At 37.8% G+C, this 22,128-nt stretch overlaps 1 protein-coding gene across 1 annotated transcript; it reads right to left on the bottom strand.

Annotated features, from left to right (window-relative positions):
- Positions 1 to 1,272: 1,272 nt before the first annotated feature.
- LOC121416741 lies at positions 1,273 to 20,827 on the bottom strand. The gene is made up of 7 exons (XM_041610199.1): positions 20,583 to 20,827; positions 16,075 to 16,284; positions 14,134 to 14,363; positions 12,238 to 12,366; positions 11,076 to 11,229; positions 6,399 to 6,489; positions 1,273 to 1,582 (listed from the first exon to the last, which is right to left on the bottom strand). The coding sequence occupies exons 1-7, from the start codon at positions 20,668 to 20,670 to the stop codon at positions 1,273 to 1,275; spliced, it is 1,212 nt and encodes a 403-aa protein (XP_041466133.1). The 5' UTR covers positions 20,671 to 20,827.
- Positions 20,828 to 22,128: the final 1,301 nt, after the last annotated feature.

The following is a 22,128-nucleotide window of genomic DNA, read 5'->3' as shown; positions in this document are numbered from 1 at the left end:
GCTGGGGGCCCGGGTTCGATTCCCGGCAGAGAAATTTTTTGTTGGCATCCTCAATTTTTACAAAGGGTAGATAGCTCTGGTGAACCTTGATTTAAGCTACGAATACCATTGTTCTCTTCATCCATTTCTTTACAATGTATATATATATATATACGTGGAAGTTATAAATGTACACGTACTACAGCTTTGGCAATTTTTTTGTATACATACATACATATATATAAATTATATACAGTGCGTCCCAGAAAAAACGAAACCGAGATTTGACGATGATTTATCATAACCTTATCACAAAAACAATAGACAAATGACCTACCATTTTAAAGCTTAGAATCCTCTCTTTCATCTGATATTACTCAGATTATTTCTCATACACGCATGAGTGAGCAAAAACAATTTGAAAAGGGGATACCAAAAAGTTTCTTGGCGCGCCGTATCTGGGTTTTAAAAAGAAAACCACATTTTTCAAAGGTTCAATATCTGTTCTTTAATTTGATACCTCAATTACAGAAAGTGGTCAAGAAATAACAAAGTTCTAGTTATTTGAAATAAGGCTTGATTTTCAATAATTTCATAAAATGAAGAGGTTTTACAGGCTAGCGTTCAATCTTACTCGACACTCCGTTTGGATGACGATCAGCCATGCATTAAGTCTTTTGTTAACCGTGCGATAGCTCGTGTGGGAAAACGATGAAAAACACTTTATTTAATGAAATTATGGAAATACAAGCATTGTTTCGAGGGATCATAACTTTTTTACTCTTGACCATTTTCTGTGATTAAGGTATCAAAGAAAAGAGCAGGTATTGAACTTCTTGGTCATGTGATTTTCTTTTTTTAATTCAGATACCCCCGCCGAATCAGTTTTTGGTATCATTTCTTCGAATTGTTTTTGCTCACTCATGCGTGAATGACGAATAATCAAAGTAATACCAGATAAAAGAGGAGATTCTAAGCTTTACATTCGTTGGTAATTTGTCTATTTTATTTGAGATTAATTTATGATAAATCATCGCTAAATCTCGGTATCGTTTTTTCTGTGACGCACTGTATATATATATATATATATATATATATATATATATATATATATATATATATATATATTATATATGTACACACATATATGTATTTATTTATTTATTATATATATGTATACATACATACACACACACACATGTAATATACATGTAAATATATTAAAATCTGATCGGATTGTGCAGTTTGCGTCGGTCGTTAAGGGATAGTACAGAAGATGCATAGGCCCAGTTTTCAATCAAGGAAATCGTGTTCTATCTTAAGGTACCTCTTTGTTAAGTGCGGCAAGTTTGATCTTGTAAACGCCTCTCTTAACTCCGGACGCTGTTTTGCAACTTCTGTTTTGTTCCGCCATCGGGTAAGAATATTTTTGGTCCCTATATACCCTTCTCTTCTTCCTGTAGAGCTTATGTTATCTGATACTGCCTTTCCAAAATCCTTTGTTGAGAAGCCCAGGGCATTTACCAGCACAGAAAACCGGTCGGACGAAATCTTGTATTTTGCAACCTCAGCTATCATCTTGTCAGAAACCTTGTGTGGGACTCTGAAAATATGAAAGAATTATAGATTTTAAATGAAATTCGAAAAGAGTGACAGTCAACTCACTCAAACCCATGGCCCTTTTTGTTGAAACCCATTTTTTTACTTGTCATATTTCTTGGGAACAAAACAGCCTTAATTTCTTAGTGAAAGCCTGTTTATTTTCTTTTATTTTTGTAGAAAAAACCTTTTTTGCTTGTCAAATTTACTTCAGCGCCCCAGTAAAAACAATAATTCCAAGGGCTAATAAATTTCTTAATGTGCCATCATCATGTGTAAAAGTGATATCTTTAGAAAGCATGATAATTCTTCTTTACAATCATGTGTCATTTGTAATGCTAGTGTTATCATGAAATACACAGACATGATAATACGCAGCAATGTTAGACATGAAATGTTGCAAAATGCGTCGTTTGCAATAGCGAATTTCCAATTGTTTCGAGGATGGACCGAGTGCATTCACTGTCACATGCATGGTGGAAATTCTATAGAAATGGAGACTCTTGTTGGAAATCAATGCATTTTGCAACATTTTACTTCTGACTTTTCTCTATGTTCAGGGTGATTGCATATTCCATGATTACAAAATCACAGCAAATGGCATGTCATTGTAAAGAAGAATAATTCAGCTTTCCAATGATACTAGTTTCATCTTTTATACTTCATTAACCAGAAAGATATCATCCCCCAAAACTGAGTTGCAAAACTTTTTTTGAGGGGTTTATTTATTGTACATATTATTATAAGCATGTATGTCGCCATACTTTCCGCCCTTTCACACGGTAGAAAAAATCGTAATTTGAATGATTACAGTAAAAAATAATGCTAATTGTGATTTTGTTAGCATGTGCGTAACAAAACTAAAATCGTGACTCTAAATTCTACTCCGGAGGTGAATTCCTGTTAAATTTCGCTCAAACTACGGTACGAATTTTTAGTGTGAAAGGCTTGATCTCCAAAACATTTTTGTTGGGGGGCGGAGCTTACGTGTCCTTTCAAGCATGTCAAGCAATCTTCCGTAGATCGTATCGATGCAGTAGATTTGAATGACAAGTCACCAAGGACACATACCGACTTCGCTCGGGAATTCGAATTCAAATCAGTTTTCGAGTGAGCGTGTGAAAGGTCAGATGATTCTAGCGACGAATTGCAATCATCAGTACAATGATGATTCAATGTTCACGTGTGAAAAGGCCCTATGACTGGTAAAGCTTGATATCGGATCGAAAATCTAAATATATCTACATAGAAAACGAAAATGCTTGTTTTTTTCAATGATCCGAAGAATAGGCAGAAATTAAGCATCTTTTCAAACAACTTTCCCTCGACCATACGTCATTTCATATTTTACGCAAAATATCTCACATAGAATAAGAAAAAAATGATATTCAAGTTACGAAATTTATTTGACAAATAACTAGCAGTAAAAGCCAGATAAGAAATCACAATTTGCTCATACAAATACAAATTTGTTAGCACCATCTTCCTATTTTCTTTTGTTTTCTCTCAGTCATGCGTGCATTATCAACGTTGGAATGGGCTTCAAATGATAATGGAGCAATATATTTTCAATGATGTACATGTACACACATGGGTGTCGATCGGTATTCTTGGTTGGGGGGATGATCGACACAAATGTTCTTGTGGATGGGAATCTTTCAACATTACCCCCACTAAAAGTTAGGACATTTGGGAGTGGTTGATATGCATGTTGTTCTTGGAAATTCCTTCATTGTTGTAGTGTACTGTATATAATTTGTTTGAAAATTCAATTTGTGTTACAAGTGAGCCTATTCTAAACTCATACGAAAGAAAAAAATAAAAATTGTCCTGACCATGTACATAGTGATCTGTTTATTCAGCATGATGTATACACAGGGGCGTCGATCCATTTTTCAGATGGGGGGGGGGGGGAGGGGCAAAATCATGAATCAACTTTCCAAAGACGCTCGATCACACAAAACGAACAAACAAACTTACCCACACACACCTCCCACACACATAGGCTTATATTTATAAATATATACATATATATATTACTCATGAGAAAGAGACACATATCTCACCCTCACCAACAATGCGAGCGCAAAGCGCGAGCTGAACTTATTCAGTATGACATAAAAACAGGAAAAATGTACCTGTTTAGGTTTGTTTATAGTAACTCATGAGGAGGATAGATACATGTATCTCACTAGAGAGCGAGCTGAAATTTCTTTATATTCTGACCTGAAAGCTTGATATTCTAAGCATTTTTGGTACTAATGATTAAGATTGGTATCTAGAAGAACAATTATATAGATGCGAGCGCATAGCGCGAGCTGAAAATTTTGATATTTCGATCTGGAAAAAAAAGACAGTTTAATGGACGCTTTTAATAAAGAACAAGATATATATCCAACAAAAGATTACTGCAAATCGAACCGATAGTTCTTTTGAGGTTTAGAACTGAAAACGGGACATTCTATTCACCTATTTAATCATGAAAAGTATGGGTTTTTTGTACAGAAATGATGCGAGCGCGAAGCGTGGGCTGAAAATTTTTATATTCCAATCTGAAAAGCAGACATTTTGAGCACGATTTTAAATCAAAATCGAGTTGGTATCTCAATCTCTCTTGCTGATTTCAGTGTATCATTACAATCTTATTTAATTTTTAGCTGCACATGCGGAATTATTGGGAGGGGGGGGGGGCAAAACGATATGTTTGCCCCCTATTTTCATCGGTGGGACCATCGCCCCCCTGCCCCCCCCCAGGATCGACGCCTCTGTGTAAACAACTTCTCTCGTAAATCTAACCCGACTGGCAATATCTTTTTTCTTCTTAATGCATGATGATAAAATGCAGATTCGGACCAATTAAGACTAGCACAAATTACAAACTGTGTGGCTTCTCGTGCGCCATCGGGCTTACCGTCATTCCTTAGATGATTTATCTTGTCACCCTTTTACTCCCGTTTATTTTTCCACCCTTTTGAATTAATTGATTTATTAAAATTAATTTATTCACCACTGGTGGGATGGAACACCCTATCAACAAAAGTTGTTTTTCGTTGGGGTCCTTTTATGTTATGTGTTAAAAAATATCATATGCATTTCATTCTTTTTCATCTTGAACCTCCACCCATCTGTTTAATAGTCCTGAAAAAGATTGTTTTTATTTAATAACAATATACACAAATTGCGAGGGAAACAAACTGATTGATGGCATACTATAATCATCACTATAATCATCATGATCAAACTTTTCATTTTTTTCATCATCATTATTATATTTTTTCTACCCTAAATAATTGGGGGATGATAATACAGGCCATCCCCCCACTTGAAATATTGGGGGGGGGGGGAGATATATCCCTTCATCCCCCCGTGATCGACACCCATGTGTACACATCTAATTTATGATTATGATGGCAAAACATTACACTAAATTAAGGCTTCTTTTTTTCTGGGACACATAGAATGTTTCCCCAAGTGCAGATGGAAATGATTGGGATATGTGGAGCGTTGTGGCCCAGTGGATTAGTCTTCGGACTTTGAAACAGAGGGTCGTGGGTTCGAATCCGAGCCATGGCGTAATTTCCTTCAGCAAGAAACTGATCCACAATGTGCTGCACTCAACCCAGGTGAGGTAAATGGGTACCGGTAGGAAGTAATTCCTTAAAAAGCTGTGCGCGCTATGAACGCCTAGCTTAGCCAGGTAATGAAGGAGCGCCTTGAGCACCTAACAAGGTGGATATGTGCGCAATATAAATAGCCTATATTATCATATTATATCATATTGCTTGTTTAGTAAAATTCAAACTCCAATTTTGATTACCCTTCTTCTCCTCCTATTCCTCTTTTCCTTATATACTTCTACTTCTACTTTTTTTGTCGGCCTATCCCAGTGGCGTGGCTACGGGGGGGGGGGGGGGGGGAGGGGAAAGACAGAAATAAAAAAAAGAGAAAAATAAGAGGAGGAAAACTAGTGAATAAACTAGGGGGAAGACATGCAGTTACGAAAAAAAAATTTCGCTCGGGCTTCGCGCTTGCATCAATTGTTTAGATTTCGATCCCATTTATGATTAAAAAGAGCGCTTAGATGTCAATTTTTTATGTCGGAATGGCACTAAGTTTTATCTCGCGCTTCGTGCTCCCATTATTGAAATACCTTATTCGTACCTTTATTAAAAAATTCTGTTCGTGCTTGGCGTTCGCAGTAATTATCTAGTTACAAGGTACGCATTTTACTCAGGATCACAAACATTGCCCAAAGTGTTATATTTTCAGGACAAAGTACATGAAAGATGCCAAAAAATTCGCTCGCGCTTCGCGCTTGCACTATTCATAAGGGGCTTATGACATTGTTTCATATTCATGTTGTTTTATTATAATAAAGGTAATAAGTAACCCGTCCTTGTGACACATACAAACACAGAAAAAAATGTTGTCTCCCCAGGAAAAAATGCCCCCCCCCCCCAGAAAAATTCCTAGCTATGCCACTGCCTATCCCTCCTCATTTTTTGTTTTGCATTTGTGTAATTCCTCTTCGCATCTCTTGATAATGCTTCAGAATCCAAATCAAGGTGTTTTTTTTCGTAGAGGATTATAATCGGAAACGCCTCACAATTTGATCGTTATCACTGAACCTTGACAACATCCCGTTACCATGATGTTACCGCTACATACAGTGCCTACATTAAAATCTTCCTATACACAGTATTTATCATGAATTATTTTGTTTTTGTAACGAAACTATTTTAGCGAAATATTACATTAGTAGTCATACCATAACAAATAAAACTATTCAATTCTAAACTCAAAGTGCAACATGTCATCACCTGATTGGTTCTTTAGGGGGTAGTGGCTCTTCCGGTTCTGGTTCGACTACTGGTTCTGGTTCCATTTCCGGTACTGGTTCTGGTTCGGGAACTGTTTTAAAAACAAACAAAACAATTCGGGTATATATATCATCATAACGTTTTTTTCACAAGTGCACACCTGGTTACCAAGAATGAGTATAGCATTTCCGTTTAATTGAATTATACAGAATAAAAACGTAAAGGCAATTAAAATTGGCTTGCTCACGGGCATAGATGCCGCGGCCGGGGATCGAACCCCGTACTTTCCATGCGTGTTGGGCGCTTTAGAACACTGTCGCGGCAACGGCACCTATCATCATTTTTTTTTTAACAAGTGCACACTAAGTTGGCAATAATGCCTATAGCATTTTCATTTATTTGAAAGCAGGATAAAAGTGCATTGCACATTAAATGCCTTGCTCATAGGCATAGTTGCCGCGGCCGGGAATGGAACCCCGGACTTTTTTATTATAGCCAGGCGCCTCAGACCATTCGGCCACGGCACCTCCTCGTGGTATCTCTTCTCGATAACCAAATGTAAAACGAACCTATTGATGGGATACACAATTTGGCATAATAGAGTACTCAATCTTTACAGGCAAATGATTCATTATTGCAATACAATCGCATTCAAAATTGTATGATGGGGCGTCCGTTCACATTTCACATATATTCATCAGGATAAAAATACATTCACAGAATTATCTTTTTTTTTACAAAACCAACTCAATTCGTAGCTATCAAGTTGAGTGTATCGTTATTTAAATTCGATGGCGATCGACAAGTGTGCGAAGCGCTGGATAACGGTTCTGAAAAAAAACTGCGATTTTACTTTGCGCACGAAAGTTTTGTGGAGGTTAACGCCCCCCCCCCCCCCAGAAATTAAGCTTCAATTCTGTCATTGACTTCACTAATATATTCAATGGTGACGCCAGATCTTAAAGGTATTTAATATTGTTTGAGATAAATGACCGTGCCAAATATTGGCACGCGAGAAGTTTGGACACACTGCCAAACGAATTATTTTTTTTTTCTCATTCATTTTTGTACCAGAGAAGCTAAGTGGTAAATATGGGTCCTTATTACATGATAACTCACTTAGTCAATGGTGCAAAAGCGAATGAAAAAACAAACAAACAGAAAAAACAGTAGTACGGGTCGTGTTGTCCAGTGGTTAGAGCATTGGACTCATAATGGCAAGGTTGTGAATTCGAATCCCTACTCTGAAATTGTCTCTTCTTTGACAAAAAGGCCCGAGAGTTTTGACAAAAAGGCCCGAGAGTAACATCTCTCGTCTATAATGTCATCCATTATAACTGATTAACTTAGACGTAAAATGTTTCCAAGGTAATTGGTTATACACCAGCTTGACGTTTACCAGCACCACGCTATCCTGCCGAGTTCTTACGGGAGTTACCGTAAACAGAAACAGAAAAAAAGAGTAGTTCTTATTATGATATGGTGGTTATGAATCTCGTCTGCTATTACAAAAAAGTTATCACCATAAATGTAAGGTCTTTTCGACAAAAATACACGACCAAAATTTCGATTTTGAATGATGTATTTTTTTCCATCATAAAAAAAAAACCAAAATGTTGGGGGACATTCAATATCGTGTCCTCTACTTTGGGTATGGCGACGCATTCCCCTTGGATATCCGCCCATGGACGTGGGTTTGAGTCCAAGCCATTGCGTATTTTTTTTTCTTAAGAAATAATAATAATAATATGAACATTTGTAATGCGCCGGTATCCATCATAAAAAGATGTCCATGGCGCAATAAAGAAAATAAAAGAAAAGGAAAAAGAAAAAGAAAGGAAGGAAGAAAGAAAACCTACTAAAAGAGGAGTAGAATAACAATTACCCAAAAGCTTGCGTGAATAACCAGGTTTTACATGTTTTAAGAGAATTTTTGAAAGTGGTGAGACAGGAAATATTGCGGATTTCTATTGGCAGTTTATTCCATAGGAAAGGCCCAGCATGTTGAAATGATCGATCCCCCCATGAATTATGAGACTGTGGTACAGCGAGTAAGAATAAACTTTTAGCATAAAACTTAGCCACATTCAGCTCAGGTGAAGTGGATGAGTACAGTGGCGTACCGTGGGTCACGGCATGGGAAGGGGGGGGGGGCACCATAAAAAAATTGAGTCACCTAGTGAGCGCGCGAAGCGCTCTCTGTTGCCAGGTATACTGACCTAAAAGAGATATTTTAAGGACAGTGCCATTAAACGGATATGTATCCTACTGATCGCGCGAGCTGAAAATTTTTAATATTTAGTCCTAGAAAGGGACATTATAAGCAAATTTTTGTTATCATGTTACATACCTGTCTCGCTAAACAAACAATACGAGCGCGATCGTGCACAAGCTGAAATTTTTGTATATATTGACCCCTAATAGGGACATTTTAAGGACTTTATTTTAGGAATCAATTAAGAGTATACATATCTCACCATATTCATCTAATGCGAGCGCCAAGCGCTTGCTGATTTTGTTAGAATTATATCTAAACACAGGGAGTACTTGTAGTCACATTGTAATCATGATTAACATGCGCATCTCACTCATCAAATATTGCGAGCGCGAAGCGCGAGCTGAAATTTAGGAAATTCGGACCTGAAGAGGGGCATTCTGAGGCTTGTTTGTGGGAAATCACTAAGACCATACGTATTACACTAACCAAATGATGCGAGCTCGAAGCGCGAGCTGCAATTTTTTTGATATTCAGATCAGAAAAAGGGATATTTTGAGGACTATTTTTTAAGGAATCCATTAAGAGTATACATATCTCACCATAGTCATCTAATGCAAGTGCTAAGCGCTTGCTGATTTGGTTAGAATTACATGTAAACACATGAAGCACTTTTGGTAGTCATTGTAATCATGATTATCATACGCATCTCACTAATGAAATATTGCGAGCGCGAAGTGCGAGCTGAAAATTTTTGATTTTCAGATCAGAAAAAGGGACAGATCTTAGGAATCCATGAAAGAACAGACATATCTCATCAATCCTTTCATGCGAACGTAATCACGGACAGGAAATGTATTATTAGGACCTTAGAATGGGGCGATCACTTTAAGTAGTCATGAAAAAGAAGCATATATCACTGCATAAAACAATAATAGGTCGAAGTGCAAGGAAACCTATTTGGTGTATATTGACTTGATTTGACAACGTCATGTCTCTCAAATATACTTGAAAAATATAGTATTTCAAGTTTAATTCGGCATTCAACGAACTTCCATAAGCGAGAGATTTTTAATGGTAACCTCGGAGGAGTGATCAGAGAAAGATAACTGGGAGTTAACATTTTTCCGATGTCTCTACCGATCTTTCTAATAGCCCACCTTTCCTTCACACATTGTTTTTATGTCCTGCCGTGAATCGACCGGTGTCCCTAGCATCAGAGTTCAAGGCCCTGAACGCAGACATCGGCCGATTATCGACCGATGTCTGTCCGGACTTTGGTCACTATTCGACCGATGTAATACCGGCATGCATCGATGCAAGGCCAATGTAATTGACACCGGTCAGACATCGTCCGACCATCGGTTGATGATCACAGATGCATCGGGAGCACCTTTGTAAACCACGTGATTTTGCATGTACAAATTTCAGTGCGGTTGTACACTACACATCACAATTTAAGATGCCAAAGAAGAAAAGTACATGTACAGGCCGACAATCACCCAGGCAGCGTACGATGTCCGACTGATACTCTACTAATTATTATACGATGTGTGGTTCATCGTCTGGCTATCGCACGAGCACCGTGTGTTTAATCAGAGATTAGTATTAGTCTAATACTAATCTCTGATTAAACACAAGGTGCTCGTGCGATATAGATCTCTGGTCGACGTCTGGCCTTGAATCACTGTCTCAACGGCTCCCTAATTATTCAGGTGTATGGACGGCCTCCGCTTGATGGCCCTTGTATCTGAGGTTATTTGGCCGGTGAGGACTCCCCATCCACCCCCCAAACAAAACAAAAAATGCTCGCCCCATCGTCTATCTCCGATTACCCCCGATGTCGTCCGACCGGCCGGGGGGAATGTGACTAATACCATGGTCATATTTGCTCTACGGCGGTCCTACGGCGAGTCAAAAATAGCTGTTTCAACATTTTTTGTACCAACTACATATAGGTGGTTTGAATTGAAATTAATAAAGCGGCTGTTGTCGACTCGCCGTACGGCCGCCGTAGATCAAATGTGACCAAGGTATAAGCAATTGCGCTTGGCAAATTGACCGGAATCATAGCTAGCAACGCGTTTGGTAATTAAATCCACGGGATGCATGGCTAACCATGCGTCAATTGTTACTATTAAATGGATTCCAAACCGTTATTTTATTCCAAAAACCATTCTATAAAACAAAACGATTCACAGGTTTGTTCATGCATCGGTCGAAATGTTTGCATACGGTAACTATGTAAACATGTCTCGTCTGTTTAACAGTTCCATGGTATACCCACGAAACCTACCGACGCCGCGGCGCGCCGTCACTCCTGTGCATTATTTGTAAAATATAATGGGGGATGTGGGAGGATCACAGCATGAAATTCGCGACACGTTTCGAGTTTTGTAAAAAAAAAAAAAGTGGAAGAGACGGCGCAAAATGTCGTTACAGTACAGCATTTACATAATTACCTGTCAAGGTACCCTGAATTTCAATCTCAGCTCTGCACTCGCCTTGGATAATGCGTACGGTAGCATCCACATCATTTGTTTTTAACATGTAGTAATCAAGCTCAAAATCAAGGCACTCGTATGAGATTATCTCAAGGGTTTCAGTCTCGAGTGTCTGCAATTAAAAAAAAAAAATAATAATTGCAATGGGCTTCTAAAGCGCAAATGGTAAATTTATTCTTCATCAAGATCAGGGGCTGGTTTCATTCAATTCAATTACAATAAAATTCAATAAATACAATGTACAATAATAAGGCAAGAAAAGGGAAAGCACATGTAAAACAAGAGAAATAAACGGGTACAAACGACAATGAAAAAGATACAATATTGGAATTGGGTGTTCATAAAAACCTATCAAGGTTTGTCGAGATAACCACCGTTATATAAATGAAATGAGCCACATTGAACGTACAATTTAGTAAAAAATATTGATTCAAAATTAAATTTCATAATTGAATTTTTTTGATATTACAAGTACATATATTGCTATAAACATACGTATGTTAAAACACATCTAAATGGACAAACCCAATACATAAACACACAAGGGCAGTAAAAAAAGGCAGTAACGATAATAAATACACGATTTATATAACAAAGTTTCTATTAGCCAATCAGTTTAAAGAATTTTAGTAGTTATTAACTATCATTGCAAATTTGTTATAAGTTTTAGGAAACGGGTCCTTGATTGTAAACTGGCCTGTGCTTTGCAAGTGTCAAACATAGCTGATATCAGCAACACAGCGCATCTGTGTTGCATTGGGCATATTATTATCAGTCGGTTAAAAACCAAACACATCTTTGGCACTAGGTCTAGACTGTCTATTAGCACGGTCCAGATTTGGTTGGTTACATTTACATGGAATTCTGGTGCATAGAAATCTAATTTAAAGAGGAATAACAAACAAATATATCAGAGTGTCTTTAGAGAACACAACACAGAGATAAACATTACCAGGTTTCCTTTCGAAAGCATTGTGCATAGATTAACCAGGTTTTGAGAAAGTATAGATTACATTATTTGCCCGAGATTTGACAGTAAATTATTATAATTTAGTAATATACCACAGCAAAGACCCTGCGTTTGAAATGCTGGGTCAAACCCAGCTTAGATAATTCCTACCGATGAAAGCTCCTGGGTAAATTTGTTCTTGAATTCCACTTTCGCATCTTGGCCAATATGTTTTAGAATGAATGTAGTTTCATCTTTGACGCATACACAGTCTTTAGCCGTCCATTCGTCACAAAGTCGCTGAAAAGAGAACAGCGAATGTATCATTTATCATTGCCATTATTATTTTATTTGGCATTTCAAAACATAGAGAATGCATAATTACAAACAAATCAAAGACATGATCAATCAAAATTTTACCCGGATAAAGAAAAGCAGACATGGGGCGCGTAACACAAAGCTTAGTAATAATCGTAGAAATCAAGCGTACGATTAATCTCTAACCTTTGTGTTAGCTATTAATCGTTAATTGAAATGGCCTATCAATATCATCGTAGTATGCGCATTTTGCACAGTAGACTGACTAGGAACCAATCAGAATTGTTCTTTCAATAATCGATAATCTTTGTGTTACGGAGTCCTACCCTGGATGAGAGTTGGGGATGTTGCAATGGTTTGCACTGCAAAAACTCTGGTGTTGATTTAACACTGGCCCGGAATCTATATACATCCACACCAGATAAGTGTTAAGCAACACCAGTTTCTTTTGGTCTACACCAGATATGTGTTTATACAACACTAATTAGTATCAAAACAGCATCGGTTTGATTCCAAATTGGTGTCGTTTCAATACTTCTCTGGTTTGGACATATTATAGATTCCGGACTGGTGTTAAATCAACACGAGAGTTTTTGCAGTGTGGAAAAGGCTATCTCAATAATCATAACCCACAGGTCTTTCTTCTAATATACATGTATTTAATATATAATCATGTAAACCTTTTTTTATCCTATATACATGAATTAAATCTCTCATAGTGATATAGCATCACAGTCATGACCAAACATAGCCTAGCTATGCTGTTGAAACAAAAGGCTCATAAAAAGGCCATTCCGTGCGTTTAGTGATGGAATAGTGCATTATTCCGTCTTTGGAAATCATCTCTCGAGCGCGCCGATCTGGTACGATTTGATACGATCACTAAGATCATTACAAGATTGAGGACACCATTACACTCGTGGCGCAAATCGTAAACGTATGGTTGATCTATGAGTACTATTATCAAGATTTGTTGTTCTAAATTAGTGAAAGTAAATGATATGACAAAAATGTACCAGGGCTCCGTAACACAAAGGTTTGCGATGGATTGCAAATATGAGAGAACCGCACTGATTGGTCCCTGGTCAGTATTTTAAGCCTAATGCCTGTGTAACATTGATAATGATTGGTCAGTTCATTTAGCGATTGATCGCTAATCTTTTTGTTACGGAGCCCAGGAATTTATTTCAGAAGTATAGATTAAATTATTTGTACCGGAAATATTACTATTCTCCCCTTTAGGGTCGGCCCCAGGAAAATATTTTTTGCCATTTTAACATAGGACAAAAAGTTCCCGCTATACGTCCTCAAAAACTGGTATGTTTGTATATTACATTGACAACAAAATCTTGAAATCAATTATTGAGTTAGTCATAACAATTATGGTACATTGGAAAATGAAATAACGTGATTTTGGATAGCTCTGATATTTATTTTTATCAATTCTTAACTGATTTTATGTTTCAAACTGCTCATAATAAATCAACTTTGGACTCTTGCAACGGAAAACTTTCAATTTTCCTAGGACACATGCAATTTTCTTGCCTCCTTAAAACAATTTCAAAATGGAAAGTGGATGTTCGTTATCTCATATCCATGATTAGTCTATAGAACTAGTAATTCGGACCGGCCATAAGGAAGTCTATTTGCTTTGACGTTGTTTTGTTGTCGGCTGAAATACATAACTGGTTAGCGAAAGTTTTGAACAGCGAATCATGTATCAATATCCACACTGATTATAATATTCACCTGTCCAAGTTCACCAAAGGGGAAATAGAACTGTAAATGAATAACGGGCCTCCTGTTTTTCGGCATCTCGCGTGGCAGAAAGGCTAGCATGGCAACTCTTTTTCCTACACACATATCGTCCTTCATCGAGGCCGTGTACAATCCGGGTTTGTCGACGTCGAAGCGCAGCTTGTCTTTGGTAATGGTGCATTCGGAAGGAGACAGTTCCCGACGAGAAACGCCTCCTCCCCCTGTTAGGTGGGAGATACACAATCAAGAAGAGCGCAGTGGTTTCATGTTAATCGTTGGAGCACGCAGGACATAAGGTGCTAAAATCAAATAAGGGCTAAATTGGCACTTTTATGGAGCTCGTATAAAGTGTTGTGACGTACCACAGGGTTAAACACCGCAAGTAATTGGAAATCAGCGCCAAAAGTGCAGTCAGCATACCACCTGCCTGAAGTGCTGATTTAGCACTTATTTTTTAAAATATTTTTGGGTTTCGTATTATTTTTTAGATTGAGGGAGGAAGTGAGGGGAAAACCAATTGTCGGTATTATTTACACTTTAATGATGCTTCTGTACTTCTTGTCTTCAACAATACACTCAGCAAAAAAAATTCTTGGACGCTTATAAAAGTTAAAATATTCCATATAGATATTTGATTAAAGGCGACTTATTGTATGTCAACATGACCAGACAATATTCCTCTTCCAGTATGAGATGATATTTTCATGTGAATAGTCATACATAGGTGGTTAAATGCTTTAAACAATAGCAATGTCAGTAAAAGAAAATTGCAATAAATGGATCAGTCATGCATGGCTGGTTACAGGCATTAAACAATAGCAATGTCAGTAAAAGAAAATTGCAAGCACACGATCAGTCATTCTTTCAGTTGTGAAAGTTTGTGTGGCATAAATATCCATTAAACGATAAAACATTGTAAAAGCAAACTTAAAGTCAAATACCACTCTATTAAAGAGTGAAGAGAAAGTTATCCACCTTGGATGCATCACTATTCCACTGGAATATGAAGTCAAACTTAGTCGATGAAAAATATGTCAAATTTCAGTATCTTGGCAGAAGCAAAAGAAAATTATCTTTATCCTCCTATCTTCTGCAGGGGTGGTGGCCCTAGTTCGACCACTCCTAGGGCGGTCTCTAACTTCATTGGTAGCCAAATACCGCTGGTTCAAATTTGAAATTGTTGTTGGTGAAATTTGGAAATATCGAGCCACTTGTTTAAATGACTGCCCAGCCTGGAACAATCTTATTGCTCTTGCACGCTCTTGGTTGGAAGGCTTCATCTTGAAAGTGAGTGTCCAAATGATGTTGATCTTTCTCATGATGCATTCCTAAGCATTCATTTCAAATGATAAACGCCTGTTGAAATTGTTGAATGTATGCCTACAGGATGGCTATCATTAGCATTTGAATGGCCATTTCTTGCAATTTTCTTTTACTGACATTGCTATTATTTAAAGCATTTAACCACTCATGCATGACTGTTCACATGAAAATGTCACGTCATACTGGAAGAGGAATATTGTCTGGTCATGTTGACATACAATAATTTGCATTTAATCAAATATCTATATGGAACTTTTATAAGTGTCCAAGAGCTTTTTTTGCTGAGTGTATTATCAACAATGAGCAACAATATAAGGTTAATCGGCCCTAACTACTGCAAAAACTGTGGTGTTGATTTAACACCAGCCCGGAATCTATATATGATTACACCAAAGAAGTGTTAAGCAACACCAGTTTCGTTTTGGTCTAACACCAGATAGGTGTTTATACACCATCAATTAGTAAACAGCATCGGTATTATTCCAAACTGGTGTTGTTTCAATCCTTCTCTTGTGTGGACAGATTCCGGGCTCGTGTTAAAGCAACACCGGAGTTTTCGCAGTGACTTTTTTAATTTTTAAATACGTTCAACTGAAAGGTAGATCGTACCTTGGGCCTGATCAGAACCTTTCTCTGACTTGTGATAAACAACCACCTTTCCTTTCCCTTCAAGAGCAGCCTGCGAAAGCTCTGCACAGTGGCTCAAAGTCATCTCAACCGGGACTCCTTCGAAGCTTCCACCGACGTTGACAGTTGGACATATTGCTACTTCATCTGTTTCGGAAACTCCTGCCATGAGGTCGGCTGATGAGACGCCAACTTTAAAGAAGGGGAAAATGAAGTTGTACATCTGCTGAAATGACCTGACATCATAATGGCCCGAATTTACAATGGTTGTTTCATTTGAAACCATGGTTTGCAAAAATCACCTTTGTGAATTCGGGCTAATAGGTTTCATGCGTATGTTATTCAGTGTAACTATCTTACTATTCATTACGCTCTAGGGCCCGGTCTTACAAAGAGTTACGATTGATCCAATAAATCGTACCTCTTTGAAAATCCTTCCGTGTCATATTTTTTCCACATGAAATTTGCCTAACGCCTTTTGTAAACAAATAGAAGCACAGTGAATTTTCTCCCAAAAAAATGAATGAATGGATATACATCATAGAAATATTTTGAATAAACATGCATAATAGATGTTGACGTTGCTGGCCATCCATAGTTGCGATTGATTGGATCAATCGCAACTCTTTGTAAAACGGGCTCCTGATCCTTTACAAATTTCTGAAATGAACTCCAAGAAAGGTCATGAGGCAATGTATTAGTTTCACACTGCAAAACTCTGGTGTTGATTAAGAACCAGCCCGGAATCTATATCTGTCCACACCAGAGAATTATTGAAACAACACCAGTTTGGAATCAAACCCCTGATGTTTTAGTACTATTTGGTGTTGTATAAACACTTACTCGGTGTTACAACGAAACCAAACTGGTTTAGTTCTGATGAGGACATTCATGTATGCAAATTCCGGGCTGGTGTTACGAAATTTCCCGTTTGATTCTCGACCGCACTTCGGACTGCAAACTGCGGTCGGATACCCCATTTTTCGTTTGGAAAATCTCAAACAACATTTCTAACCCCGATAAACCCATCTTGGCCAGGTAATCCCCTTGTCTCAATTTCACCACCACGGGCCAGCTAAACGAGCGTTGAGCCAAGGACGAAATGATACACAACAGCTGTGCTATTACGTAAGACTTGTCTGCCTGTAGAAGGATCTTCGGAATGAAATTATTGTATTCGATATTAATCACGTTTTCAAAGGCATATTACATTCAGACATCCAATACTAGTCCATTTTCAATTTCGAACGAAGAAAATCGACCTCGAAATAAGGAAAGTAAGCGGAATAAAATTTACGGTATGCTTTTACAGTCTTAACGAAAGAAAGAAAGGAAGGAAGGAAGAGAGAGAGAGAGAGAGAAAGAAAGAAAGAAAGAAAGAAAGGAAGAAAAAAGTTTCTATCAACGCGTGTATACATGGAACTCCATGCACTCACCAGAACTACACACATTGCAATCCATCGTGTGTGGCCCCCTGCTGTGACCGTTGATGCTGGGGTGTATTATCTTCGCACCGAGGTCAAGAAACAGGTGTTTCTATACTTAAATTCCATGCTTGAGGGCAATAGGGTTTGTAGTACTGGGAGAAGAGATTTGATGATATGGAAAACTGGGGTATACTGCTCTTCAAAGCAAGATTTTCGTCATGTGTTTTTGCAGTACACTGTTCCAAGTATCTGGAATAGTCTCCCTGTCAATATCTGTTCATGTTCTTCATTACGAGTGTTCAAAAATAAGCTAAAAGCATATCTGTTCAAAAACATTACACCTTCATATATTTCTTTTTGGAAGCACTTGGAGAGCAGAATATTACCTTCTTGTCATGTAAAGCCCTTTGAACATAATAATGGAAAGTCATTATATAAATGTATGTATGACAGATTATCCGTTGCCAGCCATTCCTGAACCTCTCCCTAGTTTGGAATTGCAAAGATCATGGACATATTCGAAGGATCAAAGTTGCGATGATCATAAATGAGTTTCTGACATCGGATCTGGTATTTGTCGATGTTGGCGCTACTTTTCCCAGGATCGTTCTAGAACTATTTACTCTGTTATTTCCCTGTGTGGTCATCCTTTAATTTATACCCTGATATATCGTTTAGGTGCGGACCCCACGGAATGCAGATAAGGGGAAGGAGAAGATGACAGCGAAAATGAAAGGAAGGGCGAAGAAGAAGGAAGAAAAGAAGGAAAGAGATAGAGAAATCGAAAAAGTGAGAGAAGGGGAAGGGAGAAGAAAAGAAGGGGAAAACGGAAAAAAGGAGAAAATAGGTACCACGGAAGTACCCTCCTACGGTAATTTCGACACGGTACTACCAAGGTAATACCATTGTACTAGCATGGTGCTACCATAGTAACTATGGCCCTTTTTTGCATGGATCCGTGGAAGAAAGACAGCTTGCCAGCATTATGAAAGATTTCTGCCTAAATGAGACAGAAAATCGTGTACAACTCTTGAACGCACACACAGGTCACGGAGTGACCCTGAGTGCAAACAGCTGACTGTGTTACAACGTAGGGGTGATACATTTTCACAATAGGGGTGATCAAACTCACTGGAGGGACTTTAATTCACTTATAACAAAGAAATGTGTACTACAGTACTCCTGTTGAATGCTCTGATGAAAATTATATGAGTTTCACATTCATTTGAACGGGAGGACAAGATTATTGTATATATCGAGTGCATTATGCATAAATCATACTACCATTGCGACCCCTGCCCGGCCGATGGTTCAGGCATGACGATCCTGAGTGACGTCACCGATAGAGACCTCAAATGCCAGGAGAGCCTATTCGACAACTAACTTCATCTAAAAAACACGTATTGAAGATAACATCCAATGGGGAAATGGCTTTCATTTTCATGAAATATACATTCCGTTCCTCAATAAATCTTTAACCCCGTCGTTAACTGCCCATTCATTCTCGAGCAATGGGGGAATGAATACAGAGTGTCTCAAAGTTTGTGTGAAAAAAGGTGCATTTTCCATAGAACTTCTGCCAAAAGCAATGCGTAAGGGAAAGATTAGCCCCAAAACACGAATAGATGAGTTAATCAAATGGAATGAATCATGAAAATCAGTGAAATATACTTTCTCCTGTACTCATTACTGAATACCCCGACTTGATACGATTAATTTTTCCCCCTCTCCATCAACTTTTAAGAAAAAGGGTGCATATTTTCATAAAAATATCATGTGTTATATCGACGGACGCCCGTGCGTACGAGCAGGAGGAAGCCAAATGTCTCGTATTTTTCATAATGGCTTACTATTTCAATGAACCGGTCCTCCGGCTCTGGACAAGTGAAAAATAATCGTCCATTCCAAATCTGTGAAAGATTTTCCATCCCTGTCCACCACCTGTTCATTTTGATTTGACTTACATTTTAAAGGTAAATGTCAGTTTTGGTAACGATATCAAGATGAGTTCGTACAGAATCCAATGAAATGACCACCAAAATGTCTGTTTCTATAAATAAAGAGTATGTGCCAAAGGATTTTGGAAGAAATTGTGTCATTGCTGAGAAATTCGCAAATAAGCACAGGATTCGGGTCAAGCGTCGGGCACGACATTCAAAGCAATAATTAAGACTTTTCGTTTCTGAGACAAGCCATGTGGACGTACTAAAATTAATGGATTTTGGGAGCACTGCGCATGCGCGAAGTATTTTGTGACGAGCCTTCTCGTTCACTGCCCAAATCTGTGACTCGTATTTGAAGGTTTTGACGTTCGCTGTCATAGTGCTCGAACGAGCGCTTGTTCGCGCATGATGACGTCATCCAAGGTGAGCAAAAATGAATGAAGCCGCATCAACACTTGAGTTTCGTTGATTCAGGAGGGCTGGTAAACTGCAAATTACTGCGTGTTACCAGCTTTTCCATTACATTTAGTGTGTCCTGTTTTCAGACACTGCATATCCGAAAGGTAATTGATGCTCTATTTCCAAACAACTGTGTTTTTTGCGCACGAGTGCAAGTGTTGCACCCTCAGTCGCCCCACTGGTTCGTAGGGTGATGCTGCGCCTGACTCTCCGGCCGAGCATCGGCCCACGGCCCGCTCGCTATCACGCTGGAACATGCTGTGGTCTGGTACGGGCCCAGTACGGATACATCGATTAAGTCGAAACTGTTTTCATCAATGTACGAACGTGATAATGAACGAGCGGTGTCACCACTTCTGGTGAACTAGAAATACGTTGCAGTCGAAGACAATCGAAATCTGTCGTTTAATACACTGTCTTACGTGCGCTTATCTGTGTTGGTGATCTTCAATGTGAATATTTTCAGCGTAGATTTCAAGATTTCACAAAGTTCAGTTTATGTGACTGTACCAGATCTAGATCCTCGATGATATACTGACAATTAAGCCTGGTTTTACAGACTCTCATGAAATCGGTGTTTACTGCAACTACTGGCATTGTAGAAAGAGTATTCGTAATGATTAAGAAAACTTTTTTACAATCGCGGGGGGGGGGGACTTACTCTTGATGCCGTGGTCTTCCGACGGATCGGCCAGACGAACTTCGATAGAAATCCCCATTTGCTTATTTTTGAAAAGGCCATACAACATTCCTTCCTTCCCGATTGTTTCGTACGCCGTGGGTTCCTCAAAATCGACATGGACAGTGCCTTGAAAGATAAAGGAATGATTCTTCAAAACGGTCTCTCAAAACTTAATATTTCAGCAGACAATGGCAGATGTGTAGTAATAATAATGTTTTTAAGAGAATTATGGCGCGATATAAATGATTTGGATTATCATCATCATAATTATCATTCTAGATTAAGAAGATGAATAATCAAGATAATAATAATAATGATAAAAATAGCAATAATAATAATAATAATTATAATAATAACAAGGTTACTCTATGCCAAAATCAGTTCATGTGTTACTCCGAATCGAAGCATGACTTTAAGGACGGTCCACAATTAAGTTTGTGCGCATCATGATGCGGTTTGACGTCATCATGGAAACACAGGAGATTTTCCTTTGATCTGCATTCTAAAAGCAGATCAGATGAGCTTTTTTTTGTATATATATTAAAGGTTATTTGCTGAAAATAAGTTATGAACCCAATGTATAAATACCTCTACATTTTCAAAATACCTTACTCTGCATTCATTTGGTGAAAATTTTAGCGAATAAGACCTCGATTTTGAATAAATGGAACGATATTTTAGGATTTTTCCTCGCATAGATGTAAAGCATTTGGCGTGTTTTGTATTAAAGAATAACAACAACATTTGTTCCAAACAAAAAGTGCTGTTTAAAAAATAATCACGTAAACGAACCCCTATTTTTGCTGACACAAAATAAGTAAACCTTTTTCTATAACTTTTCAAAGTTTGTTGAAAATGACATGCGTTTTGAAGAAAAGTGTTGCATTTATTTTACTTTGCCAAATATATCATGAAAAAAAAACGAGATAGGTCTTTGTGATCTTTTGGCATCATTTATAGGACTAGAAGTTACTGTTAGCCTTGAAATGGTAAACGAATACACGTAGCAGTATGAAAGAAATATCCATTTTAAGTATAAAATTTTGAGAATTATACTGTGAAATTTGACAAAATATTTAGTGGTTTTGAATGAATAATAGAGGTTTGTAGCAATCTCATGACTTCTAAAAAAATGCCGAAATCTTTTGAATGCGCATTTTAAGAGAGCTTCAAATTGGGTGAACTTCAAAGATTGCTAATAAAAAAAATAGATAAACGAAGCTTATGACGCCATGTGATTTTCTGCTTTTTTGTAGTATTAAGGTGCTAATTTTAACTCTGTAAAAAAATATGAAACCGACATGGATTTCATTGTAACTATGGAATGTCCTTAAGTCATACTTAATTCTTTGTAAAACACCCCATAGAAAAAAAACACCCATTGGACATTTCCGTATTCGTGTGGTTTCATGGGCCTAATTACAACCGGCAGGCAATAGATATTCATTCCAGCCAAACCATTCTCAATTTTTAAATTTGATAGTGCTGATCGATAAAAGTGAATGAATATGACAGACAATCTAAT

This window comes from Lytechinus variegatus, chromosome 6 (genome assembly GCF_018143015.1).
Source record: "Lytechinus variegatus isolate NC3 chromosome 6, Lvar_3.0, whole genome shotgun sequence".
In the NCBI taxonomy this organism is placed as follows: Eukaryota; Metazoa; Echinodermata; class Echinoidea; order Temnopleuroida; family Toxopneustidae; genus Lytechinus; species Lytechinus variegatus.
The sequence above is the reverse complement of the archived record's forward strand: the minus strand, read 5'-3'. Positions and strand labels throughout refer to the sequence as shown.